Source organism: Vidua macroura, chromosome 5 (assembly GCF_024509145.1).
Source record: "Vidua macroura isolate BioBank_ID:100142 chromosome 5, ASM2450914v1, whole genome shotgun sequence".
Lineage (NCBI taxonomy): Eukaryota > Metazoa > Chordata > Aves > Passeriformes > Viduidae > Vidua > Vidua macroura.
The window spans coordinates 49,734,402-49,761,403 of NC_071575.1; the positions used below are offsets into that span (position 1 = coordinate 49,734,402).

The 27,002-nt window shown below is 37.0% G+C and overlaps 1 protein-coding gene across 1 annotated transcript in view; it reads left to right on the top strand.

Moving 5' to 3' along the window:
* Window positions 1-27,002, top strand: part of CFTR (CF transmembrane conductance regulator) — an 85,472-nt gene that overhangs the window by 34,823 nt on the left and 23,647 nt on the right. Inside the window, exons 12-21 of the mRNA XM_053978158.1 lie at window positions 8,591-8,685; window positions 11,113-11,199; window positions 12,091-12,823; window positions 13,927-14,055; window positions 16,919-16,956; window positions 17,908-18,161; window positions 19,203-19,282; window positions 22,987-23,137; window positions 24,260-24,487; window positions 26,531-26,631. Coding sequence (XP_053834133.1) covers window positions 8,591-8,685; window positions 11,113-11,199; window positions 12,091-12,823; window positions 13,927-14,055; window positions 16,919-16,956; window positions 17,908-18,161; window positions 19,203-19,282; window positions 22,987-23,137; window positions 24,260-24,487; window positions 26,531-26,631 — 1,896 coding nt within the window. The remainder of the gene's footprint in view (window positions 1-8,590; window positions 8,686-11,112; window positions 11,200-12,090; window positions 12,824-13,926; window positions 14,056-16,918; window positions 16,957-17,907; window positions 18,162-19,202; window positions 19,283-22,986; window positions 23,138-24,259; window positions 24,488-26,530; window positions 26,632-27,002) is intronic.

The following is a 27,002-nucleotide window of genomic DNA, read 5'->3' on the forward strand; positions in this document are numbered from 1 at the left end:
CTAAGGAGGTATCACTTAGAGTCTCTTTAGAGTTGCTAAGTAGGCAAGGTAAATTTATCCCTAAGCAACTATGAAAGATGGAAAGTGCAAATAAATACTTCCCAGAGCTTTCCATATTTTTAGGTGACCAAGAATAGAATTTTCCTTGTATGGGAAATCAGATCTTTATTCAGAGGTTAGAATGTGTGTTATGTTAGATTCTGTAAAGTTGTAGAGAATGGTAAACCTGGTTATGTTAGCCATTATCTAAACAACAGGTTTGCTTTGGTAGGTTTGTCTGGAAGGGAAGAATTTTTTATGTTGCTCTAAAATATGTTATCACAGCTTTGCATTTTGTTCTATTTGTGTATGGAACCATCAAAAGGAAGGTTAAAAAGATGATTTCTTCTCTGAGTAATTTTGACAAATCACAAAAAATATTACTGAAAAGTAGTGAAACTATGAGCAACAAAAGGATTTTATTTTATTTATTTTATGAGCTTACATAAGTTTATAGGAATCTAGAGCACTGAAATGGGACATTTTTTAGTCCAAGTAGTTCATTTGTACTTCCTTAACTCTCATAAGAGATTTCTCCCTTCAGCTTCTTAAACTTTTTGCCTTGATGCAATTCACCTACCCTCCAGCTGTGCCATTATACCTGTTCATGACGTACTGTGAAACGGAAGATAGATGAAGATTAAGAAGAAAATTGTTATGATATACTGGAGATCTGCATACCTCAGAAATGCTATGCCAAGATAGTTTGACAAAGTGTGTTTGTGTAGGGCACAACACACTAGGATGTCAGTCTGTGCCTGAGGTCACAAGCTTAATTAGTGTGTACATGTCTCTCAAGTGTCCTTTTTTCTCATGCACAGCATGGCTGTTGTCCCACCCAATGCCCCTGACACGGGTGTGTGGCTGATGGGCAGTCAGATGCAGGGAGTTCTCCTACAGGGGATACGGTTTTGTGAGTCACATGTGGAAAGCATGTGTTTTAATGGTGCTCCTTGGAGTGTAGTCCCACTGGGTGACACAAGTGACCGCAGTACAGTGTCAAAGGTGTCATTCATGGGCCCTGGTCCTCAGAGCTCTTCCCTATAGCGTTCTCTGGCACATGGAGAGAGCAAGGGCAAGGGGACACCACAGTGCAACCCAGTCTGAGTGCATGAGATCTGAGCTGTTGAAATGATCCATAATGAAGGACAGTCACGTGTTAAAGGCTAAGTGAGGGAAATTTGTCAGATCTAAGTACCACTGCTCCTCATAATTTCAGGATGTCACTGTACAGGTACATAATACTGAAGAATCATGAGAAGGGTTCTCAACTGCATCTCTGTGCATTAGTGAAAGTATGCCTAGGATACTTTTTAAACTTACCTTTTTATGTATATTTTTAATGGTAGTGTAGCCTGTTTTATATGTGCAAAATTATTAAGAACTTGATTACTGTTGCATTTCCTGATTATATTTTTTGAGAGTAAGTAGGGCATCAGAAGAGGTAAAATCATGTTTTACAATGTTGTTCTCATTACTGCAGCTTGTAAATGGGAAGAGGTTAAGAGAAAAGCAGTAAAAGGTGAAAGAACAAAAATGAGTGCTTTGGAGTTGAGATAAAGGGACTGTAATTAAGAGTTTCATTAGTGTTCTTGATAGCCTAAAGAAACAGCCTTACTGGCAAAAATTCTTTCTAAAGCCTGGCACATACTGAATTTGACTGCAATGAGATGTAAGCCGTGTGTAGACATATCCCATATTTTTGTGTGATGTTGAACTCAAGGGAATGCCAATGCATTTAAATTGCACAACACATTCTGCAAAACAACACAGTAAAACGTTTCAAGATGCATTCCTTCTCCACTACCTTCTTGCTCTCTTTTCCTTTTCTTGAGAAACAGTGATTATTTTAGCAAGCAAGAAAGCAGGATACATGCCTAATTTAATGTGCTCTCTAAAATTAAGGTCCCAGTAAGCAAATAAGGTGAAGGTTTTAACCTCCTAGGTTAAGCCATTCCAGCACAGTTCAATAGTCCTTACCATTTGTCCTTTATTTAGAAACTTTTCTGAAATGAATGCTTTTAATAAGAGTACTTTTGAGTTTGCAGGTGTTACCTCAAATCAGTTAACTCTGAAGTCTTATATTGGCATGCTATAATAGAGAGAAGACAAGATGCAATTTGTATGGATTCTGCGTGCATTTTCTAAAGGCAGTCCCCATTGGCAAGTTTCATGGTACTCAAAAAGTAAGATAAAATGAATTGGTGCTGCCTCAGCAGCACTTTTGACAAAGTGGTTTACCCTTTTTATCAAGTACCTTTCATCACATTCATAATAAAAAATTGTAGCAAGAAGTCTGAACTTTTGGCTAACACATCAAGTTAAGGACCAAGTATATTGTAAAAGCCACTGAGAGATGTGAATTTCCCAAGTTTATATGTCTGTAGAAACTTGCCACTAAATTTGAAGCAATTCTAAAAATGTGACTTCCCTAAGGATTGTATTAATTGTAGGTTGTATTAACGTAATGGCAGGGATAACATGAATATAAATTGAAATTTGTGGGATTTAATTTGTAGGTGGTATGTGGGTTTGCAAAATCCTTTTTAATCATGTTATGAAAAATTGGAAAGGAATGTGACTTTATTTTCAGATATTTAGATTGAAAAATCAGCATTAATAGCCTGCTATATACAGGGTATGGGATTTTTGTTTGATTTTATCACAGTAAGCAGTAACTTAAGTAATAACTTGAAAAGTTAAGCAGGTAAAACCTATGGACAGTTGAAACAGGAATTTTCATGTTTAAATGCTGTTAACATTGAACAAACTCATCCTAAGAGAAGGCATTCCTCCAGTCAAGACTACAGAAGCAGGCCTGTTATAGTTATTCATGTTTAAAAATAAACAAGCATCCTATCACATTTCAGTGGGTCCAGTAGTTTATGAGTTTTGAAGCCATACTTCCATAACTTCTAGTTTTACCTTTTTGTTATGTAAGATAGATATTTTCCCACTTAGTTAATTCATGTGATCCTTCAATACTTACCTAAGAATCCATAACACATAATGGGAAACCACCTTTGAGAGATTACCACTCTCTAAGTAAACACATGCTCTGATTTGAGAGACACCAGCTTCTCATGAATGTAATGTTTAACATAGGATGCAAATAGAGGAAGTGTTTCCATGTGAAATTAAATTATATAATAGTACTAAAGAAGTTTGTGGTCAGATACTCTAGGGTTTTGAGCTGGGTTTACTGGGAGTGCAGGAGATTAATTTTCATCTAATAACTAGATTGTGGAGAGATTAACTATAGAAAGAGACACTCAATAGGCCAGGCCCAGGTTCAACATCTCCTTGCAAAGGATATCCACCCTGGGGGGAGAAGTTCACTGCAGTGTTAAGAATGCTCCAAAACAGAAACACATCCTTGCATCCCATGTACTGCTCCAGATCCTTTTATCTGTGCTGATTTTGGGTTGGTTTTTGTTTGGCTGGTTTGGTGGTTTTTTGTTTATTTTTTCTGCACATCACTAAATCAGTAGGTGTTGGGAAGTTATGTGAGTGAGTGAAATACTGTGATTTCGAGCCTCGTTTTCGCAAAGGAAATGGACAGATTACAAATTGTGTGGAAGAGAGGAACAATAAACGGTTCAACTGTGGAAAAGAGTGCTTTGTGGTACATAATTCTCTACAACAGGGTATTAAATGGTAGCTTGGTTATCTAATCAGGTACACGTCTATGGTGTAAATTATGCGAGAACAAGTGACTTAACCTGTCTTCCCAGCTGGGGAGAGCCACTGGCATGTCAAGGTGAAGTTTATCACATCCTAATATAAACAGCTAAAAGAGTATAAATGCCACTTTCAAGCAGAAAGTCCACATAATATGTCACAGATTCACAGAACACCCTGAGCTGGAAGGGACCACAATGATCATCAAGTCCAACTCTTAAACTCATCTGGGGATTGAACCTACAACCTTGGTGTTATTAACCTCCCACTACCACTGTTGCACCTCAGGCATGTGGCCCCCAAAGCTGGCTATGTTTATGTTTTTTCCATCCCACACTGGTGTGATCCACTGGCCTACACAGACTCTAACTGAAATTCTTATCTGTGACCCAAAACCACTGGCAGATCAGCTGTGAAGCTGCAGACAGTGAGTTTTCTGGGTGAACTGGAAGTTAAGAGGCTAGCACAGTTTCTTTATAGCGAGGGAACATCTCAGTTGAGACAAACTCCCAAATGCACTGACTTCAAGAAGTTTATCAGTGATCACATAAATGTGTATAACAGAACCCCACCTGCAATGTTCTCTTTTGATATAATTTTGTTTAAAAACTGTTTCAGTCAACACACGTTTCCCCACCCCTTTCCCTGTCTTAGGTACAGGGCTCTAGACTGATTACCTTGGATATTGTCCTATCGTCTGTGTCTTTTCTGAAATCATGTTTAATTCTCTTACCCTGCATTTAACCTACCCTCATGCAGTGCACTGAACTACTTCACGTTTCAAAAATCTATTTCACGGAAATATTTTGCCATAGGGAAAACAAGACTTGCCAGCATTCGTGTGAGTTTTGGGTGAGCCTGACACACTGTTTGAGGTCACAAACTGTTGCAAAAACAAAGTTTATGCTTTTGGATCATGAATCCTTCATAAATGGTTCAGCTAAAGTCTAACAAAAGCCTTGGCTTACAAAATCATGGGGAGAGAGAAGAGAGTTACCTAAATAAAATAAAATTTTTAAAAAATTAATTTGAAATACTTAAATAAATCTGGTTTTCTGGCTTATTCCCAGGAAAATGAGTATTCAGGTATGTTCAGTCTGGTTACCTAAAAGCCAAGATACAAGAAATTATTGAAAATTCTTCATATTTTAAAAATTCATAGAAGTATTCTGTATTAGGTATGATTCTGAAACACAAGTCTTGATTTCAAAATTTTAAAAATTCAAAAGATGATGATGATGAAAAAGGAAGTACTTCATTAGCAATGAGAGTAGGGAGATTTTCTGGGAACTGTAAAAAAAAAGCATAGGGAATGTTAATGGCAATGAAGAAAAGGAAGGGGATAAAGATTGCTGTAGAGGTGACTATAATAAAAACTGAAGGTAAATAGAGAACTGAAACAGAATGAAGATGAAATGCAGAGAGTCAAGACTATTGCTGTGTTCCATCAGTTTCATGACTGTTTTGTCTTTTATGAGAGAAGGCAGAAGAGAGATGGTCAAACCCTACACAATTAAGGACAAATTTAAGGAAGAAAAAGTCACATAAATAAAATACTTAGGTTCTATCAGTAGAACTGTTTGAGTAGTTTGAGTAACCTTGGACATATTAAGCAACTCTTGGTTCTTAGAGACTGTTTTCTGTCATGCTTTATAGTTTTCAATGATGCTAATGATTTATCAAATGATTCTGATAACAATTAATCGCTACAGAAAAGACTTGGAGTGTGACGTCCATTCTGAGGTTTCCTTTTTTAATAACAAGATCATATTTCCTGTTCACCCTGAAGCTATCCTGGCTGTATTCTTCCTTACCAAGCCCATCGTTATTATGAGGGCCATCCCTTTGCTGCTGAGGTAGATGAATATAGCATTTTCACTGCAAAAAAAATGCAAATAGCTATTAAAAAGAGTGCCTTCTCCTTGAGTGTGCAGCTTTTTAGCTCCTGATATTAGAAGCATCCACTAAAGTAAACAATGTCTGTGGGAACTGTAGGGGTTTTCATATATGAATAGTTACCAACCTGTTTCTCAATTTAAGCATTTAGAAATAGATATGTTAAAGAAAATCCAGTGGCTAGTTCATATTTCATTAATATGCTGAGTCTTGTGCCGTTCAGCATCGTTACATTAGGTTTGTCCCTGGCTTGATTTCACTTCCTGCATAAAATGACAGCAAGGATGTATTAGGACCAGCCCTATGTACTTTTTTACAATAGGTCATGCGTGTTCCAACAAATAGCATTGTGTGCCTATTGGACTTCATTACTTTGTTTTTGCCTTTGAAAGAAATTACTAAACATTTTTTAATTATTATAATTACAGCCTGAAAAGCTCTTTGTCCGTTCCATGCCATATATTATTTTGAGGTGAAGGGTAGAGGAGAGCAGAAGGGGAACTCATTAAAAGTCTGATTAAAATTCCATGTAGACACACCTGCAAAGAAATATATCTGATTAAATCCCACAACCTTTAAAGCAATGGGAGCCCTGGAATGAATTTCAGTAGAGCTGGAATTTTACCCTGTTTGCAGGAGAAGACACGCTGGGCCCAGTTCTCCACCTGGGAGTTTTGGGAAGGAGTGGAATCAGGAAACAGCAAGGGCAGCAGCATCATTACAGGCTGCAGTACTGGTAGAAATGGGAAACAGCTTAAATCAGCTTAGAGATCTGGATAAATAATCATGCAAACCCCTATGTTAATGCCAAATTTACAGATGAGTAACATGACTTCATACATAATGAGACCACAAGTGACCTGACCAGGCTGTCTCAAAGAAATGCTGAAAAATATTTTATGCCAGAATTTCACATGTTCTCTCTAAATACTTAATGACTTACAGGAAGGTGATTTTGTCACATTGAGAAAATTTTTCTTTAAAACTGTTGCTGGCACTGTTTTTCACACTTCTCCTCTTTCTGCAAATACTTGAGCTGATTTGTTAATACCAGGGATTGGTTTGTGTGACTCCATTTATGAGAGGGAAATAACTAGTTAATGTGATAATAATTTAAAAATCACCTGCAATAGACTTTTCATACATAAGAGCATCTTGATTTTTAAGGTCAGAATCCTCTAAGTCAGGAAGTAAATGCTGTTATCAAATTAAAGAGTTGTGAGAATCTCCCATTTCCTGACAGACCGGGCAGTCAATTTCTAGCTCTTGAGTGGCTGGACCCTTCATCTGTCACTGTTCCAAGTCTGAACAGCATTGTTCACTCTGTTCCTGAGGTCAGGGCAATTTGCAGGGGAGGAAGAAAAAAACATTTTTTGGAAGGATTTTTATTTATTTATTTATTTATTTACTTATTCTGCAAAACCTCAAAGTTCTGGAATGCCAATAGGCTGCCCAACAGAGTGATTAACCATCAAAATCATAGCACAGTCCATCAAAACTGGATTATATGTGTCTTTGTATGAAATACAAACTTACAGAGAGCAGCTCAACTTGGAATCCCAGACAGTACTGCCCTGATAGTGCTTCGTGTGTCTTCCACCATGGAAGCCATAGGATTTCTGTGGGTGCTGCAGAGAGCATGCAGACAGCTGAGTTCCTGTCTGATTCTTGGCTGCCTGCAGGATGAGACCCCAAAACAGGATACTCCTTCCAGATGACAGCCTAAAGATCCCTCTCAGAATCTCAGGTTCTGAGAGATAATGCATGCCACTCTTTTTTTCCCTGAGAAGCTGCACTGAAAGGAAAATATGTGTGGTGCATGAGAACACTGGAGCTGATTTTGTCTGGTACTGGATGCCTTAGTCAGCTTCCTTGGCTGGGGGGGATCCCTGCCTTGGGAGCAGGAAGGTGTGCACAGGCAGTATGGTGCCGCTGGGCAGTGAGCACAGGCACTGGGAGCTCCTGGCACAGTCAGGGATTCCCATTCACTGCGTGGCAAACTGCCCTGAAATTGTATCCCCTGGAAGGCTGGGTGCCATGAGGCACAGGAAGCTCATCCAGCCTGTGTTTTGGGGAAAAGTCTGCTGAAAGTACATCCACCACAGTGATAGTGATATCACTGTATTTGCTTACGGATGTAGGTCAGGTAAGGCTTGAAGGCGGAATTAAAGTTTTTTTGTTAGAGCAACTCTAAAAGTAGAAAAACTAGACAACCTTGAGGCACATGAGCCATTCTCCTTGTCTCCACTTCCATGAATTTCTGTGGTTTACGTGGATCATCAATTTCCGTGCTAAATACTCGTCTCAAGAAAATTTCTGGCTACCCCTGCCAGTGGGACACAAGAGTGTCCTTTTCTCCTTTGTGTGTTTCACATGAGAGTGAAATGGTATTTTCTGCTTTTATTCCTGGCTAAAGATTCATTTTTAACACAGTCATTAGTTCTAAATAACTTACAGCCCAAGCAGTGGAATTTGGCTCCCAAACCTTTTGCAAACCATGAGCATTCCTGGCTAGGAATGCTTGTCAAGCCTTTTTTAATGAACATGCCTGAAGTATATATTTCCCTGAGTTTTGAGGAGCTCAGAAACAAAGGTTGCTTCTTGCTTTCCCTAACTTCAGCAGCAAGTGCATTTATCATTACTTGACAGAACCCTTGAGCAGTTAATGTCTTGGACTGGCATTGAATGAAGGTACATTCCTTGCTTTTGTGGAGATTAACTATTCAGTCAAATATTTGTTCTAAAGATCTCACAGCTCATGATTGCTTTCTGTAATAGAATGATATGTTTTGTCTTATCACCATTTCTGATTACATAAACAAATGAAATAAAAAAACCTCTGTGGGACTTCATTTTTTTTGCAACTGCTGTATGACCTATCTGTAGACAACTGTATGCTATGCTTCCATCAGGTCTGTAGCTTAAGTTTCTTGGATATTGAAAATACTGATTCTTAAAAAAAAAAATTTAACAGGATATTTCCAAGTTCCCAGACAAAGATTATACACTGCTGGGTGAAGGTGGAATCATTCTGAGTGGAGGTCAACGAGCACGGATCTCACTGGCAAGGTGAGTATTTTGCTCTTCTGGAATGTATTATGACTAAGCATTTAAATACACATGGACTATGTCCTCCTGTTAAATAAATATCCTCCAGGTATATCAGGAACGTGATTTTACCATCAGAAATCTGAGTTCTGCTATGCAATTTTGTTTATGATACACCTGCATGTTAATTTACTGAATTTTAAGTTTGATGTCAGACAAATTCTATGGCTTAGCATAAGATGAATCTTTCCCTCTCTGATGCAAGACATCTTTGGAAATTCAGACCTTTAAGTGTAGTTTTTATGTACTGAAGAAACCCATAGAAAGATATAAATAAATATTCCAGGATCTTTCCTTGCTATGACATTTCTTCAAAGTGGTTTATATATTAATCAATGACATACTGCCTGTCTGCAGCTAAATGGAGGGAAAAAAAAAAGCAGCCATGTTCCAAAACATTTTGTGCTAACACTTTAGGCTTCTCTCTGTCATAAGAAAAAGTAGAAAGCAGTGACTAGTTAGTACGTATGAATAACTGCCTTGTCTGTTTGACCTTCCAATGTTAGTAAGTAATTCTGAAGGTCTACGGAACAATAACATAGGTGTTTGTCTTATAAATTAGCTATGTGTTTCAGCAGAATCACTTAGCTATGAGAAAGCTGTGAGAAATCCAGTAATGACAGCTCCGATGTGTGAATGGCCCCATTTATTTCTGTGCCAAGTGCAAATTGTGTTGATTCCCATGCCCAGAAACACTGCGTAGAAGTAAAATCACATTATAGTGATCTGCACTGGCATCCCATGAAAGATGTGAACGTCTGTGTGAGGCTAAAAGATGGGATCATTAAAATAGAGAATCTTTCGGTGTGGGTTTGTGAGACTGAAGAGGCATATGGATGGTTTTGGTTTATGCAGTAAGAGGAAAGAGGAGGGGAAGATCAGGCAAAACTTTCAAAGCATGTAACCCCAAAACTACAAAACCCACTTATATTTTAATTTAAAATGCAATATTTACACGGACTGTTTCCTAGATGTTATGGATAATCATGTCTGCCACTTTTCGGATGGTCATAGCTTGTTTCCTGGAGGATCACAGAACTTATGTATTTATTGTCAGCTGTAGAACAGTAACTTTTAAAACAATTACATGTGACTGTCTTAGACTTTGTTTGGGCTCTAGTCCAAGCTCAGTGTTCTACAAGGTGTGCAGGTATTGAGGTGTGGGTTGCAGACGCTCTGAGAAGTAAGGGATGTAAATTTAGGTTTACGGCCCTGGGTTGTACCTAGGTAATAAACTGGTGATAAACTGGACATTATGTTCTTGGACTGGCTGCATAAACTTACCTGGTGTAGTCTGTGCAAGGTCAAGTGAAATGAGAATCTGCGACGGAAGTGACATCGACCAGCCGTCATGAGAAGCTGGTGGAGATTGCATGAGCCTGTCTTTCTTACAGAGCACTGTCATTGCCTGCACCTGCAACCTGGGAAAAGAAAGGACCAAGGGAAAAACACAGTGCGTGTCCTGGACTTGAGTCAGCTTGCTGGCCTGGTACCCTAAAGCCAGTAGCTTTGTAGCTACTAAGTGCAACACACAAATTATAGCAATAAAACCCTGCAAACGTCTTGCTGATAGAAGCACACAGAGAATTTTTGTTGCTGTGCAGCCACTACATCATAATGTATGGTCAGTGAAATACATTGTGTTAGAGGATTTTTCAATAAATTTGCTAGTTTTATTAACATAATGATCTAATATTGAGGGCTTTTTCTCTTGGTGGTTAAATATTTTCACACTGATTAATATACTTAAAAAAATACATAAATGCAGATGGCCAGATTTCTTTATTAATTATACTCTGATTGATATCGCATAATGATTTTCATTTTCCCGGAAGAAGGCAGGGGGTCTTTTGAACTTCCATTGAAATTTTTTTTTTAAAAACTCAAAAATTGTAGTCTCATTGCAAATGATGTCTGCAGGACCATGCCTCATTAATACACTTGGTTTTCCTCACCATTTTTTTTAAGTACCTTTGAAATTAAGTGCTGAGACCTAAGTCTTTTCACATGTTTATTTACATAAACGCAATATTCCCTCAGGCACCAGTAGATGTTACAGTAGACATTAAATTCCCATTGAAATGGTCATTGTACATTGATGGGGACTGTCAGATTCAGGCCATAAACAGATCTCTTTTTACACAGACAGCTTTGTTTCATTGCACAGAAATTAATCGAAAACTGAGTTAGTTTGTAATGAGGTCTGCAGCAAGAAAAGGCTTTATTAAAAGATGTCTTATAAGCACATTTCATGTTAAAGTCCAGGTCCATATTGGTGCTGTAGAAAGTCTATCAATTAAAAGATTTGAGGCATTCTTCTTAAATTATATTTATTTAAATTTATAAGAGATGCAAAAGTCAATGTCATTTCCATTTTTTTCTGTTCAGAGCAGTGTACAAAGATGCTGATTTGTATCTCCTGGATTCTCCTTTTGGACACTTAGACATTTTTACAGAAAAAGAGATATTTGAAAGGTATTGTATGTTTTGATAGATTATATTTAAGAATCTCACCAAGCAGCACAAAGTAAAATGAAGGGTTTTTAATAGCAGTACAAAAATATTGATGTGATCAAAGTTATACCTAGTTGTTGGGATGTTCATTTTTAGGGTTTCTCATAGTATTATGTTGTAGTATTATGTATATATTTTGAGTATTTTTTTGTTAGTGGTAGGACAATGCACTGTGTGGGGAACAAGCCTGGGCCACTGCGAGCATTACTGCTCCCTCTTCCATCTCAATATATTGAGCGTGCTGTAATCTTATACTCCCAGTGTGTGTAGCTTTATATCTGACATGTCTTTGTATCAGAAAGACTTTCACTTTAAAACAATTACCTGCTTTGTAAGCATATTTTTTTACAAAAAGCTGTATTTTGACTTGTTTTTCTAATCAATGAACATTGAATCACCTGAAACTGCCTGCTGATGATTGGCACAGGTTGGCCCAAGTCAGAGGCGTTTTTCTTGTCCTTTTGATGAAAACAGTAAGGACACACACTGTCATCCATGATCTTTTCAGCCTCTGTAATTTTGAAGTTTTGAAATAAATGAAGTAATACTCTTAAGTCTCAGATCAGCAGATTTGAGTAACCCTAATGAAAAGATGAAAAGAAATACTTCATGATGAACTGTGCTTTTTGGGTTGACCTGAATATTATTCAATTTTACCTCTTTTTTGGTTCCTGCAATAAAGTACTCACCTTTTACACATCTCAGCTTTACCACCTCCTTTGTAGTTTGAGGGAGCACCCAAGACTGTTCATACTGGGAGCAGGGCAGGCAAAAGCAAATTGAAAGGGATAAAATCATCATTTAATCATGAGAACAAAAAAGGCTAAATGTTTACACTTCCATCTTTTACAGCTGCGTGTGCAAGTTGATGGCAAATAAAACAAGGATCTTGGTTACATCAAAATTAGAACACTTAAAGATTGCTGACAAAATATTAATCTTACATGAAGGGAGCTGCTATTTCTATGGAACATTTTCTGAACTTCAGGGTCAACGGCCAGACTTCAGCTCAGAGCTGATGGGATTTGACTCTTTTGATGAGTTCAGTGCAGAGAGAAGAAATTCAATCCTTACTGAGACTCTCCGACGATTTTCCATTGAAGGAGAAGGCATGGGATCACGCAATGAAATAAAGAAGCAATCTTTCAAACAAAAGTCAGATTTTAGTGACAAAAGGAAGAACTCGGTAATTATTAACCCCCTTAATGCAAATAGGAAGTTCTCAGTAGTGCAGAAGAACGGGATGCAGGTCAATGGGCTAGACGATGGCCACAGTGACCCACCAGAGAGGAGGCTCTCGCTGGCACCTGACTTAGAGCAGGGGGACGTGGCTCTGCTGCGGACTGGCATGCTCAAGGCTGACCATCTGCTGCAAGGGCGCAGGAGGCAGTCGGTGCTGAACCTGATGACAAGCACCTCTGTGAACTACGGACCAAACTTTTCCAAAAAGGGAAGTACAACATTTCGGAAAATGTCTATGGTGCCTCAGACAAACCTGTCTTCTGAGATAGATATCTACACCAGGCGTGTGTCTCGAGACAGTGTCTTGGATATAACTGATGAAATCAGTGAAGAGGATTTGAAGGTGTGTGTTGATTTGAATTCATCTTGGGCTTGGTTATGGTGGTGGTTTAATGTAATATACTCCTCATCTGTTTTTCTGCTGGACTATTTCCTTCCTAATGCAGCATTTCTCTGTGGAATAAGTTTTTTGAATACCTGTGAAAATTTTTAAACTCAAGTATCATCTTGAAATCATTGAGATTCTCAAAAATTTATTTTGCCTTATTTTTTGTTCATTTTTCAGTGCTATCTGTAGGGAATTTCAACACAAAATTTACATCTCCTGCACTTTACCTTTCAGATTACTTATGATAAAATAAAATTTGAAACCGTAACTTGGAAAAACATTGTTTTAAAGCATTTAGGTAGAATTCACCTTTGAAACATTAAGGTTCATGGAAAAAATAAAATAGATTTGAAGTACTAGCACAGTTTTTAAAACTGGCATTTGATCAAATTTGATAAATTTGCCAGACTGCTTAGTTCTTGTGTTTTGATGCAGATAATGAATGGAGAAGTAAGCTTGATTCTACTCAGGTTTTATGCATGTGATGAAAAAAAAAGAAGGTTGAGTTTTATACCAAAAAACTGGACCAAAATTTCTGTTTTCAAATAGTTTCAATTGGTCATGATGGACTACTTTCATTTTAAAAACTGGCAGCTGATTTTCTCAGGATAGGAAAATTTTCTGGGGGAGTTTTCTAGGTAGAAGCAGATATCCAAGGAAAATTTAAATTCATAATTTGCTGAAGCACTGCCCGTTTTTCTTTTGAGCTCAACAGAAAAAAAAGCTCAAAGTGCTTACAAATTTACCCTAAAATAATAATAATAATTCTCCATTGAAAGAAAATAGCTATTGATTAATAGTTTCTGATTCTGGTAGTGCTGGCTAAATCTCAGCTTCTCTCATTCTTGTCTGAAAATTTCAAATAATCTCTTGATTGTATTTTTAAAGATGACTCAACTGGTCAGTACCTTCCTCTCTAGCCATTATCAGCCAATTTAATGCTTCAGCTCAATTACTTGCAGTGAGTTAGCAGAAAGAATGATAGCATTCTTGTGTCAGAAATTCTCATACAGAGATATTATTAGCATTCTTACTATTATATTGCTGTTTTTTGACAGGAGTGCTTCAGTGATGACGCTGAAAGCATGGGTACTGTTACTACATGGAATACCTATTTCAGATACGTTACTATCCACAAAAACTTGATTTTTGTTCTGATTTTGTGTGTGACTGTCTTCTTAGTTGAGGTAAGAAAATCTGTGTTTGCTGTCATGTTCATACTGTTTGTTCAAACTGTTTGTGAAAATGGATAAAGCATCAAGACATAAGCTCTTGTATCACTTATTGACAACTAATTGCTGCTAAATTAAATTGCAGTGACTTTTGTACTGTTTAGATGAGCATTTCTTCATCAAAGTTAGGGGTTAGTGCACAGCAGCAGAAGACCCATCTTCTCAAATTATCTGGGTTATTTTCTGCTATGTGGTACCATAAATAAGGATTATTGCCCTATGCAAGTGTCTTGTTCACAGGTGAATAATCTTCCATTTTTCATTACAAATTATCTTTGCAGAGCCTTAGGGAGTTAAAATAATAATTGCCATATATTTTTTTTTTTTTGATCAGCACATACATAAAATAGAAAATTGCTTTGAAAAAGGAGTTACTAGCTTTGCTCCTAGTGAAAGAAGAGTGGTGAGTAAAGTACAGTGCTGAATGCCTGTGGGGGCAGTGAAACATGAAAGGGGTGTTCCTGCAGCATGCAGAGAAGACTTTTTCCAAGGATGGTGTAAAACACTGGAAAAAGTACTGAAGAACATCTGGCTCTTTGAGGACATTTGACTGTTTTTCATATATCAGAATTTGCCGGCTTTTTGTCTGGTCTCTCAATTTAGGAAAGACTTTTAGAACCTCTTAATGTTCTCTTGTGTAGTAAATATCCTAAATCAAGTATTTTTAAAGGGAAGGAACACGTTTCATAGTGTGAAATCAATGAGACTGTATTCATTTTTTAAGTAAACTTAAAAAATATGGTGCCAATTTCTCCTGGTATTTTTCAACATGAACTGAATGAAGAGAAGAATCCATTAGGAATATAGGATTAGTTTCTGTATAATTGTCAGCAAAGTGTTTTTAGCAATTCTGTGGTAAGATTCAAACTTCTAGTGTCATCATAGCTGGAGAAAGATGTGACTGATGGTATTCTGAATTTACACTAATGTTATATTGCAGGAAATTTAAGCTAGTTCTCTTGGGCCAGGAATAAATCCTGGAGCTTAGATCTAGTTTAACACCCTAACTTTTAAACCAACTCCAGAGGCAAGACAGTACTTAGATGTGTAGCTCTTCTTATCAAATAAGTTTTATTTTCATGGCTGTGGAAAATGGCTATATAAACAACAGCAAAGCTGAATGTGAGTTTCAGAGGCAAAGGAAATGCATATTCAGCATATGTTTTTAGTGCTGATTACATATTTTTGCTTTTATTTTAGACTAAACCTTTTTTAAACAGTTAAAAAATCCTCATCTTCTAATTGAAAAAAATCTTATGACAAAGAATGTTTCCACATAATTTAAAGTTTTCAGTGTGACTGTTGTTGAAGTAAAAGCCTATTAGTAAATGAATGGGCCAGAAGATACCTAGCTGCAGCCCAGTCTTGAGCAAACCTCTTTTGTGAGCTGAAATACTATTCCAAGTGTTTATGTGTCCTGTGCTACAGTTTGTGCCCTTCCAACTTGAGACAATGAAGAGAGGCTAGTGATGAACATCCAAGTAAATTGAAATTGGTGTTTTTACACCCTTCAGATCTGGGTGGCACTACTGTGGAAATTCTAGAGATGCTATTTTACATTTTGAATGGATTGCTTTGTGTTGCAGGTTCCAAGGTGAGTTCACACAGGTCACCATAAATAGGACATCAACTGTACTTATTTCCTAGGTTTGCAAGGTGTATGTTGTGTAGCTCACTTAAGCAGCTCAAAACTGTGTCTCATGGATGTAATACCCAGAGACTAGGGCTGCTGAACTGCAAGAAGAACAGTTTTGGAAGGAAACACAGAGAAAGGCTTTGTGAAATTATTCTGTGACAATATTACTTACCATCAACTTCACAGCTGAAAAAACTCCTCTGTTGTAAGGAGTCAAGATGAGAACAGAATTCTGTTGGGAGATGTAAAAATATTACTGTGAAAGAAGCCTGATTCTTAATACTTAATACAAATACTTAAATTCAGCACCATCATGGTCAATCTTGAGTTATTTACTGTAATACCTGCAAAAGTTGGTGGCTCCCAAAGAGAAGACTTCAGTTATGTGTATCAGTTGGGGTATTACCACAATATATTTCTGTACCAGTGACATAAAAATGTATGGGAAGAAAATGTAAAAACTCTTTCAACCCTTAGAACAATGATCATACTCAGGAACGGAGCAAACTAAAATGTAATAGACTAGATGATCTCCAGTGTCTTGGTAGACAGACAAGAATATATTACAGACTAAATTCTTGTTGAATGCTGAACTATCTCACAATAAAAGGGTTTAGTTTTACACTTAAAAATATTACAATAGATTATGTGGAAGATTATGTAAAACTAAGCAGCAAAGCAATATCAGTCAAATGAATATACCAAATGTAGATATCAGCTAGCAAGAACAACAATGCAAAAATAATAAAGGTTTGACTTTCATATTTGAATGGATGTCTTTGAAGATACTGAAAGACTTACTCTTCTAGGGTCATTAAAAATATTAATCTTTAAAACTTAAAATCTGTTAAGGCATACAGTTATCAGTAGGAAGGCATTAGAAAGTTTTTGTTAATAGTACGGTAAAAAAGAATACAAGCATTTCTAGAATTCAAGAATCTCTCAGGCACTTGAGAGCCTGATTGTAATACAAGTCTAAATGTAGCTTTCCTGGTGGGATGCACTAAATTGTTTCCGTGGAGAGAGAAGCAGATATTACAAGGTTTTTGCTTTAAGTAGGTTTGACTTCCACCCATTTGTTATGCTCCCTCTAAAAAGTTATAAAGTCAATGAAAAAAGATAAGAGAGAAAAATTACATAAAGTGATAAACCAAAATCTGACTCTGTTTTCTTTGGTCACAGGTAGCTGCTTCTCTTGGTGGGGTATGGTTTCTTCAAAAGTAAGTAGTAGTGATAATTTATTGAGAAACTAGGGTATCCCTTATATAATTTTTTCTGTAAAGCATGAATAAATTCTGCCAGAATTCTATGTGGATAGTCACTATCTTATAGTCAACAAAATGGTTCATAGGTGGGTGATCTAAATACCTTGTGTAGGTGGTATCTGGTACTTTAAGTGCTGGCAGTTGAATGGTTTATGCCTTGTAATTGAGTACACAACAGTGTATGCAAGATTTTTCTGGGTCAGCTCACTCTGGGGATGCGTGGATCTGATTATGTTCAATATACTGTGATTCAGAGGTGCTGGTAAGACTTGCTTAGGAACATTTCAAGGGAGCAGTTTCTGTAAGACCCCATTTGTAAAATTTCCTCAGCTCACCTAGGAAGAATTCCCAGGAGTTACAGGGTCAGCAGCTGTAGGTTAAAATATACTGAGCAGTGGAAAAGCCAGTGGCTTTTCCTGGGTTAATGCTTTTAATCCATGTTTTTGTCCTGCAGCAATGAGTGTGTGTGAGTATAGGTGTATATGGTAACATAGGTCTGACTGGAGGTGGACTGATTTACGTTGATTTCCATCTACATTAAGTCACTAAGGGCTTTGATTTTTATAGTATACTTAAAGAATTTTACTTCCATTGTAATTCAGTTTTTTCAAGACTTGAACTAATTTTTCTGTTTTAAAAGAAGTGGTGTATTTTCCTGGATTAGGTTAGGTTTGTCAGTGATTAAATAGGCAGCAGATTTGTAAGAGACTACCAGAGCAATTAATAATTTATATTTTGTACATTCATGACAATATTTTAAAAATGACTGGAAATATCTATAACTAACCATTAGCATAGTTCTAAAACAAATGGACACTGGAGAACCTTTTGGTTTTGTTTAGTAAGTAAAAGAGAAAAAGCACACAGCTCCCAGTAATGCATTTATTTTTAATTTCCATCACACAGGACAGCTTTGAAGGCAAATTCAACACAGTCAGAAAACAGCACCTCTGACAAACCTCCTGTGATTGTCACTGACACTAGCAGCTACTACATCATTTACATCTATGTGGGTGTGGCAGATACCTTGCTTGCCATGGGAATCTTCAGAGGTTTGCCCCTTGTGCATACACTTATAACAGTGTCTAAAACTCTCCATCAAAAGATGGTGCACGCAGTTCTTCATGCACCTATGTCAACCTTCAACTCTTGGAAAGCAGGTAACTGAGATGGAAGGTGATTGAGTCATCTATGCATTTAATTTCAATTTAATGGTTTTCATTCTGTTAAAGGACAGTGTTACCTTCCATTTACATTTTCAGTCAAGCAGAATGTTAGAAGTTTGCCACATAAGGTAATTTGTGAATCTTTTAATGAAACTTGATTGCACTTAAGTGTGACATATTTCAGTTGTCAATTCTGATTCTGAAATATCACCTTGTAAGAAAGAAATTTGGAGAAAATAAACCATTAACTGTTCTAGGCAATAAAAGTAGAATAACTTTTAAAGAATAGACTTTGTCAAAAACTGCAATATAAAACATATTGCCAACTATGTCGTGAGTGACAAGGAATCAGATGTGGATGATAAATAGTGCTTTTTTTATGAATAGTCCTACTAAAATGGCATAAAACATCAGTTAGTGTGAATGATGGTATGCATATTCAAATTCGGGAGTTGATATAAAGCTCATTATGTAACTGGTGCAACAACTTCCATCTCCCATTTTACATGAAATTCCTATATCATATGTTTCTTACTGCTAAGAACTAGATTATAGGAGACTGCTAAATGATGATACGACAATGGGCTTCTCCTTAATTTTCCCTTATATTCTTAACTTTGTTGTTACATGATATTTAATACAGTAATTCCATTCAAAAATTAAGAAACAGGTTACAAACCCGTGCAAATGCTGATGTGCAAATGACTTGTGTATCAGCAGGCCCTGCTGAATAAGGGGTACTGACCTTATGCTTTGTGCCTCTGTTTCTTCCCCTTTTAGTTGTTTCTTTTATTTAAATTACATTTTCCTGGCTATTTTTTACAAGAGCAGAAACAGAAGTTGTGTAGCCGAATTCCTCCAGGGGGACAGAAACTGTAGCTCCATTAGACTGTAATGGAATTGCTTGTACTTGAAAAAAATCTTGTACTTAATATTTTGTATTCAGAAAAAGTTATACCTTTTGTTAAAGTAATAAATGTGGGATTTGAGGGATATTAAAATGTTTGACCTTTTTATTTTTTCCTTAATCCATAGGTGGTATGCTTAACAGATTCTCAAAAGACACGGCAGTACTGGATGACTTACTTCCACTCACAGTATTTGACTTCATCCAGGTTTGTAGAATAAAAGTTGTAACTTTTGCTGTCTTATGGCAAAGTGATATTTCAGCTGTACATCTTGCAAAAGAAATCATATGATTTTTTTTAATCTATGTATCTACGTAGCTGCTTATCCTGTAGTTAACTGTATTGCTTCATTTTTGAGTGCTTGCCTCTACGTGTACTTACCTCCACTGTTTATGCAAACCACTCTTACTACTCAGGCTCAGAAATATTTTTGCCCTGCAGACCCCTACAGGACAAGTATCCCTGCTGCTGCACAGATTCAACTGTAAGTCATAAAGGGCATTCCTTAGTTTCTTTCTGTTGTCATGGCTCAAGTTTACTGGTTTTTTAATGCTATTCTTTGATTGCATTCAGTCACTTTCATAACTTGCCCTCCTTAATATTTTCTGTTCCCAGTTTGTTAGCATCACCCTTAGCTTATTTCTCTTCTATTGAATATATTCTTGACTTTTCTGTTCCTTTATCTTCTATGGAAATGCCAGCTTTTCCTTAGATAGAACTGGTTCCCAGAACATTTTAAAAACAGAAGCAAATCTTTTCTGGTGCTCCTGTTCCTCTCTACATTATTAAGGTGATATACAGGCCCAACTTAATCAACCTAAACATTCTGCTGTACAGACTGCCTGTCTCCATCTGTGAGTTTGCCTGCTTTACAGTCCCTACCAACATGATTATCTGATAAAGACAGAATTTCTTTCCCTATATCTTTGTGAGGAATTGATAACTTTGACTCGTGACTTCAGACGGGCCAGTGCAGCTAGACATGACGAGGTTCAAGTATATTACAGCTTTACTTCATGTCCTGTTGATGTCATGAGAACTTGCTGAATGAGTGAATATGGACATTGGGACTCTGAATCAACAGTATAATCTTCAGTGTGAACAGGAGCCACTACTGTCTTTTCTGATAAAACCGTTTTGTTTCAGATATTTCGGATCTACCATGGGGATGTTATTCCAGAAGCATGTTAATTAGTCTGTCTCTACATTTCAAACTTTCTACAAGAAACGGACTAGTTTTTTTCATGCTTTCAAGAATAAGGAAAATCCCAGTATTTGGCTTTTCTATTCTGATGCCTTTCAGAGGTTTAGCTATAACCTATTGTTCCATAGATTCACCTCTCTCTCCTCAGTCTCAGCTGCAGAGGCTTCTAGACATGCATGATAAGCTGCCCTGTCTTTCCAGGTTCTTCTGCTGAATATCATTGAACCTACCCATCATCTTGAAAAATTTTAACAGTCATTCCTTCACAACCAATTTCTTCTGGTCCTCCATAGATTCAGACTTCCATGGACTCTGCTGATGAACAAAGTCAGGTTCCTCTGAAAGATACAGAGAAGTTATAGATAGGACTTCGATGACTGTTGAAGAGTCACAGAATGTGGAAGGGATATGTGGACCTAGAACCTGGAACCCCTCCAACCCCTCTGTTCAAAGCAGGTTCAGCTAGAGGAGTTTGCTCAAGGCCAAGCTGGGTTTTGGATACTCCAAGTTCTCTGAATAACATGTTTCAGTATTTGACCTCCTCCATGCTAAAAGTGCTTTTTCTTATGTTTAAATGGAATTTCAGCTTGTGCCCATTGCCTCTTATCTTTCCACTGTGTGACAATTAAAAGAATTTGTCTCAAGCACATATGGTCCATAAGAAATACCTACTATTATTTATATAAACAGAATATATTTTTAATTATATAAATAACAACAAATTGCATATACAAAAACATTTATAATTTATATAAGTATAATAAATACCAGGAGATAGACATACAAAGTGCTGAGATCCCCCTAAGCCTTGTCTTAATGCTAAACCCAGTTCTATGAACCAGTCCTCGTTTCTTGGAGATCCTTCAAGTGAGATGCTGCCGGCACATACTGCTTGTCCCTAAGGTTTAATATAGTCTTACCCAAAAGTTCATAGTGAACTCATTGAATATTCATGCCTGTGATCATGACTGGTTTCCCCTAAATGATAAACTCCTGTTAGTTAATCAAACTGGCTGTTGCTGTCATTGCCACCCTGAATGCTTGCTGAGTTGCTCTGTCTACTACCGCCTGCATTTTCCAAACTGGGAAACAGTGGGACATGTCTCCCCATCTGGCCTCTGTCCCAGGGTTGAAAGCTGAGCATCTGGGGCACTGAACTGGGCTGCATGAGCCCTCTGCTGCCATTCCTTAACTATATGCTAATACAGTTGACTTGTGGTTTACATTTTCGCTTCTGCCTTTTTAGAGGAAGCGTCATCTTCCGTCTAACTTTAGGCTTACTTTGGAGTTTATGAGATAACACAGACTTTCATATTCAACTTTTTAGTGAAATAACTGTGGGACCAGCAATTAGAACAGTATGGCATTATGGTGACCTTTACAAAATTCGAGTAAATGACAGAAATGGGAATTTTAAGTCACTGAGTGACTGTAATCTCAAGTAATGTGAGAACTGTATTACTTGGCTCAATATCACTTGAATAGCTCATTTGCTTCTTAACAATTAGAGAGAGATACAAGTGTTACTAATTTCTGCAGTTTGAAGTAATGAGTAAACACAAATCCATTCTTGCATTGCTGCAGACCAGTGCTAAACAGCCTGCACAAGCGTAACTCACACATATCGCCATTCCTTTAAAAGAAATGAGGAAAATAGTGAAAGAACTCGTAGGATCATAAAATTGTTTGGGCTGGAAGAAACATTAAAGATCATCTAGTTCCAACCCTCCTGCAAAGGCAAGGATGCTTTCCATGAGATCAGGTTTCTCAGAGCCCCTTTCGACCATTTGCATTTGCTTTATGCTGGTAAATTTGCAGCTTGAAGTAGTTGTTTAGTGTTAGAAGTAACAGCTTGGTACAAAGCAGAACTTTGCTATTCTATGTACATGGTTATACTTGATTTTCTTTAGTTTTTGACATGAGAAAAAAGCAGTCTACCTGCTTAAAATTCTTCTAGAGTGAAGATCAAGACCATATTTAGCTAAATCTTTCTAGAACTACTGAGGATGAGGTTTTAAAATGGTAGTAGTCTCTAGTAGGTTAAAATAGATTAACTTTGAAACAATTTTGTTCCTTTTGTCATCTGACACCTTTAAACACCTTTTTATTTCTCCTGAAACTGCTAATTTGTCATACCACAGATTCTCGTACAATTTATTTCCTGTCTTCTGATCAGGACAAGCAGTAGTGTTAGTTTCATGTATGAGTTACAGTTCCTTGACCAAAGAAGTACAACTTCCCACTTCTTCTGATCCTCAGCAAGACTGTTTTGCCCAGAACCTGCAGGAGACTGTCACTCAGCTCCTGACAGTCTCGCACACCTAGTCCAGAGAAGACAGGGACAGCACTGGTAGGTTTGATATTGCAAGTGCCATTCTTACAATTTTAAGTGGAGAATGAGTGCCTAGCTCCATTGTTTTTGTGTGGCTTCACACTTTAGAAGCCTTCAATACAGATGGTACTACAGAAAACACTTTTCCCATCTATTAGAAAAGATGGCAGCTTATTGTAACAGGTTATGGATCTGGTCCAAGTTATTCATTATCTTTTCATGGAGGTTTGTTCTCAGCTGCAAATCTTCTTAGGTTAGCACTTTATGTTTGTTGAAACAATGTGTAGTTGCCATAGGAAGGAGATTCATCACCAATCTCTAGTCTATAAAGTGACAAGTTTACTATATCAATAGTATTTTTCTTTCATTCTACAGTTAATACTGATTGTGATTGGCGCTATAACAGTAGTCTCAATATTAGAACCCTACATCTTCCTGGCATCAGTGCCTGTGATAGCAGCCTTTATTCTGTTAAGGGCATACTTCCTCCACACTTCTCAGCAGCTGAAACAACTGGAATCTGAAGGTAGGAGCAGCAAAATTGGTAGACTTTTAAATCCACAACAAATCAATTGAGAAGTGATTCACTCTTTCTCCTCTTTTTTGCGTCTTCTCTTGCAAGATGACATTGTCTTTGGGAGCAGAACACATATCTCCTTAAAGCCAGGGCTGTTACTGATCCAGCCAATACTGAGTGCTCTGCTGCCAAAGAGCAATAAAAAAAGGCCTTTTAAAAGATGGGCTTTATCACCACTGCAGCTGAAAACAAATAAAGTCCTGACATACAGTTTTCTTGAGAGTAAATGTAACTTGCAAAATTGTGGTCAGACTTGGTATGTACCCTTTGAGTCTGTTTCTTTGTAAGAAAAAATTTCAATGGATATATCTTGATCACAAAGAGCTCTTATTTCTGCATAAGGTATCTGATTAAATTTCCTTCCTCTCCCCCCATTAAGAGACTAAAATGTTCCAAATAAAATTGAAAACCTCATTTGGAAGTGTGAATTTGCAGACTGTGCACTGTTGCCTGGCTTTGCAGCAAATTGGCAGATCCTCAGCAAATCAGTCCTGAACCTTTAACAGTGGTGATCCTCTTCCCTTTTACTTAAGTGTAATTCTGGAGTTCTTCAGACCTAAATTTAAATTTCTTTGATGTTCACAGAGATCCAGCACTGGCTCGCCACTTTTTATGTAATGTAAGATCTGCTTAAAATTACCATGTCAGTGCAGTTGAATCCGGAGCATTAAAGTACTCTGCCTATGCTAAGAAAGCTTCATATAGTGGAGTTATCAAAATTACAGGAATTAATTTTGGCTGAGGAGGAGCAGCCTTTCTCTTGTGGCATCCTACAGAAGGCCAGGAGCTTCCCCAAGTAGATATGAGACAAGTAGTTATGTGCTAACTGTGAAGAATTATTGTGATCCCTTCCTGTCAATACACTGAATGCAATTTCAACCCATTCTTGCAAGGACTGTTGTTGTATATCCTTCGTTAGGATTACTTCAGTCAGGTATTTTGACAACACGTGTAAATCACACACAGGCAGTAGTTACTCTGCTGGGAGGTAGAGCATGAGGGGGTGTTTGCATTATATCAAAGGCATTTCCTCATGCATGTTTCTGTTGTTCTAATTTAAACACTTTACAGCTCGGAGTCCAATTTTCACCCATCTTGTTACAAGCTTAAAAGGGCTGTGGACACTGCGAGCATTTGGGCGGCAGCCGTATTTTGAGACCTTATTTCACAAAGCTCTGAACCTACACACGGCAAACTGGTTCCTCTACCTGTCAACACTGCGCTGGTTCCAGATGAGGATAGAAATTATTTTTGTTGTCTTTTTTGTTGCTGTGGCATTTATCTCTATCATAACTACAGGTATGGTAACTTTACCTGAAAACTGAAATGGAAGTCTGCTCCTTCTTTTTAACAGCTCAGCTTTAGAAAATACTGAGAGAAATAAGCTGTTGTGGAATTTAGCATGCATTGGAGTCATTGCTTTAAGTACATCATAGTAGTAAACACAATTTAATTAAAATAGAAATAACACCATTATTATCTGCAGTCTGATATTGAAGAGGACTCATTAAAGGGATTAATCTGAAAATAATAACTGAAGGGACAAAAGTTTCATTTTGTTGATAGTAATTGCTGTAAAATTATCTAATGAGGCTGAAACCACATTACTGTTCCGACAAGTCTGGATGCTGATCACACCTGTATAGCTCAAAGGTTTTTAGTAAAGAGAAGTTAATGTTCCTCTCACTTGCAAGTGGCTAAGACATGAAAATTTTAAATAACCTTTTAAAGCCCACACCATTAGGAGAAATTGTAATCCAGTTCTTTAATTCCCAACCCACTGACCCATTTTTCTATGTGAAATTTTGCAATTTCTATTAAAAATCCCCTGAAAAATGACTCACCACTCCTAGTAAAAACAGTATATGACTGAGAATCACACTATATCTTACTTGTATTTGCCCATGACTTGCCAGGTGTAGCCAGCCTCAAACAAGCAAAAATTAGGAGTATGATGTCCCAAAAATGTTAATAATGAATTTATGTGGAAAAATTCAGCTAGGGATAACTTCAAATACAGTTTTTTATTCACAATGGTTTTGTTATGTTTGGACATGGTTCTACGTTTCCAAGTTTTACACTGAGCTTTGTGTGCAGGATCTGTATGCAGTTCCAGTACTATGGTCACAGAGTTCAAAACCAGAGTTTTGATTTTAGGAGGAGGTTTTTAAATTTAAGAATATTCAAATTTCTTTCAGCTGTACTTCAGTGTTGAAAAGGAGTTATATGAGAACTTGCAATTTATCAAATATTGTACAGTTTATGAAATGCTATCCTCTATTTCTTGTAGAAGGAGCTCTAGCTCTCCTTATAAAAGGAGACACCACACAAACACTTCTGTATGAAAATAGGCACTTACAGTACTTTTGTTACTAAGGAGACTTCTAGTTCCCCTGCCATTCATGGGAAACAATGTTCCCTGTTGTCCTTCTCATTTCTCACTCTGTGTTCTTAGTAGTTTGGGGTTTTTAGGAAAATAACTTCTTGTGTTAGTTGTCCTCAATGTTTTACTTGAGAAAAGGAGTTAAAGCACTTTAAAAAAAATATTAAATTTTGTCATCTTGCCACCATTCTAACCTTTACTGTTATAAATAATAGGCCCTTGGAGCAACACTAAATTCCTTTTCTTAATCTACCAGCTTTCATGAGGAATATTTTGCTTTTATTGCTTACTTTTGTATTTACTTATGTAATGAGACATCTGTAAGAAAAGAGGAGGAGGTTTATTGAAGAAAACTATATGAGGAATGGAGAAATCATAGAAAGGCGTTTGACTTAAATTCTCAATTCCATTTAACATGTAGTGAGGTTAAAAATCAACAGTGTGGTAGATTAAATGCTTATATTGTATTGTATGAAGTCATAAAGGAAAATCCCTGGGAAATCCCATGCTTGTAACAGCTAACAATTAAAGCTAAAAATTTACGTCCGTATCTTTGTAAAACACTAAGAAGAACATCCTCTATTTGTTAAAGAAGTGAAAATTTTAGAGTTGTTAGCTGTGTGTGGTGTTTTAGTTGGATAAGAGTAATTTCACAGATTCATGTGTGTTGAAAAAAGGAAAGTCAAATCAAGACTGCAGAGACCTGATTCTGTTTACAGTTTAAGTACCAAGATTCTTCTGCCAAGCAAGATTAGGGTTTCTAGTGAATTCAGTGCCAACACCAGGTGTTGAACTATGATTTAGCTCATAGTCCTTTTTATGATTAACAAATCCATGTTTTCTTTATGAAGTAAAAGAGGTGAGAGTATGAATATGCATTTTAAGATATACATGCTAATTTTCTCTTTTCTGATGGCTTTTTATTTGCACATAAATGGAATGTGTTTTTCTCTCCACAGGTGAAGGACCAGGTACAGCTGGAATTATTCTTACTTTAGCTATGAACATCATGGGAACCTTGCAGTGGGCAGTAAACTCAAGCATAGATGTTGATAGTTTGGTAAGCAAAAAATGTACGATGCTGTGCTTTCTTTTGAAGAATTGCCTTATTTTGTTGATTATAGTTGTGCAGTGAATTATCTTCAGAGTTGAATATTATGCAGATGTGTCAGAAAAGTTTCTCTCATATCTTTGATAGCAAACCACTGGCTTTGGGGTGGCACAAACTGAGTTTTTCCATGATCAGAAGTTTTTCTGGCCTGGAATAGGCAAGAGCAAAAACTTGTACCTGAGGATTCAGATTGCAGATGTAGCAGTGATACGAAAACCTCAAAAAGGCTTGAGGTTGTTTTGTTATAATATATTTCCTGTGTTTATATATATAAAATATACCTTCCTTGGTCTACTTAACAGTTTTGCATAATATATCAC